Source organism: Odontomachus brunneus, unplaced genomic scaffold (genome assembly GCF_010583005.1).
Source record: "Odontomachus brunneus isolate Ranch 3 - 2012 unplaced genomic scaffold, Obru_v1 Obru_scaffold_048, whole genome shotgun sequence".
NCBI classification, from domain to species: domain Eukaryota; kingdom Metazoa; phylum Arthropoda; class Insecta; order Hymenoptera; family Formicidae; genus Odontomachus; species Odontomachus brunneus.
Genome location: NW_022639498.1, coordinates 1,610,180 through 1,613,332, shown reverse-complemented (window position 1 = coordinate 1,613,332; position 3,153 = coordinate 1,610,180). Strand labels below are relative to the sequence as shown.

The 3,153-nt window shown below is 28.1% G+C and overlaps 1 protein-coding gene across 1 annotated transcript; it reads right to left on the bottom strand.

The window, feature by feature from the left end:
- Positions 1-1,680: 1,680 nt before the first annotated feature.
- LOC116844986 lies at positions 1,681-3,147 on the bottom strand. The gene is made up of 2 exons (XM_032817194.1): positions 2,228-3,147; positions 1,681-2,126 (listed from the first exon to the last, which is right to left on the bottom strand). Exons 1-2 carry the CDS (start codon positions 3,018-3,020, stop codon positions 2,113-2,115), a joined length of 807 nt encoding a protein of 268 aa, XP_032673085.1. The 5' UTR covers positions 3,021-3,147; the 3' UTR covers positions 1,681-2,112.
- Between the last annotated feature and the right edge of the window lie 6 nt (positions 3,148-3,153).

Below are 3,153 nucleotides of genomic sequence, written 5' to 3'. Positions count from 1 at the left end.
GTTGGAATTATACATAGAAAAGTTACAGGAAATTTGTTTATTAAAATGTGGTCAATTCCGACAGAATCAAATGATGTGACAGAAATTGTTCACGATGCAATACAAATATCCAAGGAAAAATATAAAGTAGATGTTTATGCAGTTGTCGCAGGCGATGATTTATATATGTCAAATCACGAATTTAATAATCCTTGGTTTTTTAAATGCCAAACAACAGTTTCTATGAAAATAGAAAACTTATTCAAAAGTATTCCATTTATCTCGAAAGTTCGAAGCGTATTAAATGGTTTTCAAACTCCTCGATTAAAGGAAGAGATTACAAATCGTGGTGGAATTGAATTTGAAGTAATAGATGATGAGGCGTCCATTTTTTCACTTAAAGATATGTTTATTAATTGCTCTAAGAATATTTTTGTCTTTAAACAAATTTTTAATGAACATGTATTTTGTATCCCAAACAATGTTGCTATGATTTTATTTGATATTGCATCGCCTTCTTCCGTCATTTCTTTTAAAGAAGAATTAAAAAAATATATTTTGTTGTGTAAACATTTTTGTTCGCTTATTTTCAAATGTCAAAGTCCATGTTCAACTATGTGTGACATCATTGAACAATGGTTGCAAATAGAATCAATTGTTGCTGAAGACAATAGTATGAATGAGATTCATAAAGAGATATGTGACATTCTGTCACCGATATCATTAGTAGCGAACTGTTTGCATCCAGTTTACAAAGGACTTACATTTGAAAATAATCCAAAACGAAATATAGAAATACTTGAATATTTATTGACAGTCCTTAATGATCAAGAATTATATGATTTTTACGAATATTCAAAAAAAGAGAACTTTTTGAAAAAATTTAAACACATAAAATTGAAGACCCTGAAAAATATTGGGATTTTGCAAGTAGAAAATATACAGGTCTGGCAAATTTTGCTAAAAAATTAATGCAAATACCTGCTTCAGTTACCCAAGTAAAATTTCAGGCCAATTGTTACGACAATAGCTCTCCCGAATATAACAATAAAATTATTGATCTTTATTATAGATTAAAACTCCAAGATGAAAATAAAACGGATAAATATTAAAAAAATTTTTTAAAGTATCTAGTTTATCGTTACTGTACTAATAAATACTGTACTGATATTTGTACTGATAAAATATTTAAAACCCATATCAGACTAAACATTGACGATCGAAGATTGAATATTAAAGATTAAAATTTAATAAATCAAATAAAAAAGTTTCCTCCTAATTGATCAAATTTCAGTCTTCAATCTTCAATGTTTAGTCTGATACGGGACTTAATATGTAAGAAATGTTTTACAAATATCTAATATAATACGTTTTAGAAAGTTTATTTGTTTAATATATATGTTGCAATATCTAATATGTTTAAGAAATTAATATGTTTAAGAAAGAGCGTGATTGTAAAACTAGTCTGAACTATATTCTTATTGTTTGTGTTCTTTCTATTAATATTTTATTTTTTCGAAGAAATTTAAGTTATTTTTTGTTCAAGGAAGCTTTTAAGTTATTACAGAAATGTATAAAATAATTAAAAGAACATTTTTTATGTACAAAATATAATGTTTATTAATAAAATATTAAACTATACAATAATGTAGTTAATAATTTTTGTGTTTACTTATAGTATTTAATACACACACTCCTGAATATATAATTTTACTCAAAATTCTAAGACATTCTTTTATAATTTTGTAATCATTTCTTTTATCATTTCTCAGATTATATTCAACATAACAAACGAGAAAAACAAATGTTATAAAAACCGTATATCAAATCTCAATAATTTATATTAATTAGTAGTTAAAATCATCAACGTATTCATTACATTCATTCATCATTTTTAATGAATAATATATTTGTACTAACTTTTGGGATCGCTCAGCGGTTAACCGATTTCGGATATCGGAATGAATAAAAGACCAATGCGAAAATAAACGCTCAATTTGAGCTGAAGAGGCTGGAATTTTCATTAATTTATCCGCTAATTCAGCAAGGTCAGGGTATTTTTTACTAGCTATAAACCAGTACGTATGAGGAAACATAAGATTTTTAGTATTCAAGATCTTAAATATATCTGTACTATGAAGAAAAGCCTGTAAGCCAGAATAATTATCTAAGTTTTCTACGTTCAATTCTTGTTTAAGAAAGTTATAGACTTCGCATTGATACTTCTCTATATGCATAAATTGTTTACCTTTATAAATAGGATGTAGGAAGTTGGCAGTTAAAATTGATGGTCTGAAGACTTTTTTTAGTCTCCCTTCTATTATTTTCTCATAATTGTCATTAACTGTTGGTATAGTTAATTTAAACCACTCTTCGCAAGAATCTGCAATGTTGCAATTGGATCGCTGGCATTTATTAATAAGTTCGCACACAGGATCAAATATCAATATGTAATCTTGAAGTGTTGTTTCAAAATCTTTGCTAAATAACATTTCCGAACACTTAATGCTAATCTTCTGATCTTTTATTATTCGACGCATTATCGATAAATTATTTAGACAACAACGAAATGCATTTCTGTAACTGCACCATCGAGTTTCGCACGTAAGAACAATTTTTTTTTCTCCACCTTTTATAATTTCTTTTTCTAGACCTGGCTGCTTGAATTCTCTCAATAAATGATTGACAGATTCAGCGAATTTTACATTGACCAAGGATTTTGCTAATAAATTACCACTATGACTTGCACAAGTTACGTGCCATAAATTAACTGAATTACCCATCAATATCATTGCAGAAGCATTGTCTGATACGACGGCATAAACACGAATGTTGAATTTGCTCTTAGCAATTTCCGTTGCTTCATGTACAATTTTTGTTAGTGCATCTCCTGTTTCTCTTATGCCAGTTAAGTCCCATGAATTCAGATACATACTCTTGTCCATTATTGTGTGTATTGTACAGACAACTAGTTTGCTATTAGCAGCAGAATTCTTCCAACCATCGATTAACAGTACACCTAGTGTTTCATGTTCTTTCATAGCTGCAGATGTTATTTCACTGTAAACTTTATCTAGCAATTGATTTGAAAGCTTTTTTCTTGATGGAATTTGGTAATCTGGATTTAGGAGTTTTATAAACTCCTTAAACAAATTGGACTCAACAACATTAAAA

Bases quoted from the DNA above. Each gene is read 5' to 3' on its own strand.
- LOC116844986 (XM_032817194.1), bottom strand. From the start codon at position 3,020: ATGAAAGAACATGAAACACTAGGTGTACTGTTAATCGATGGTTGGAAG.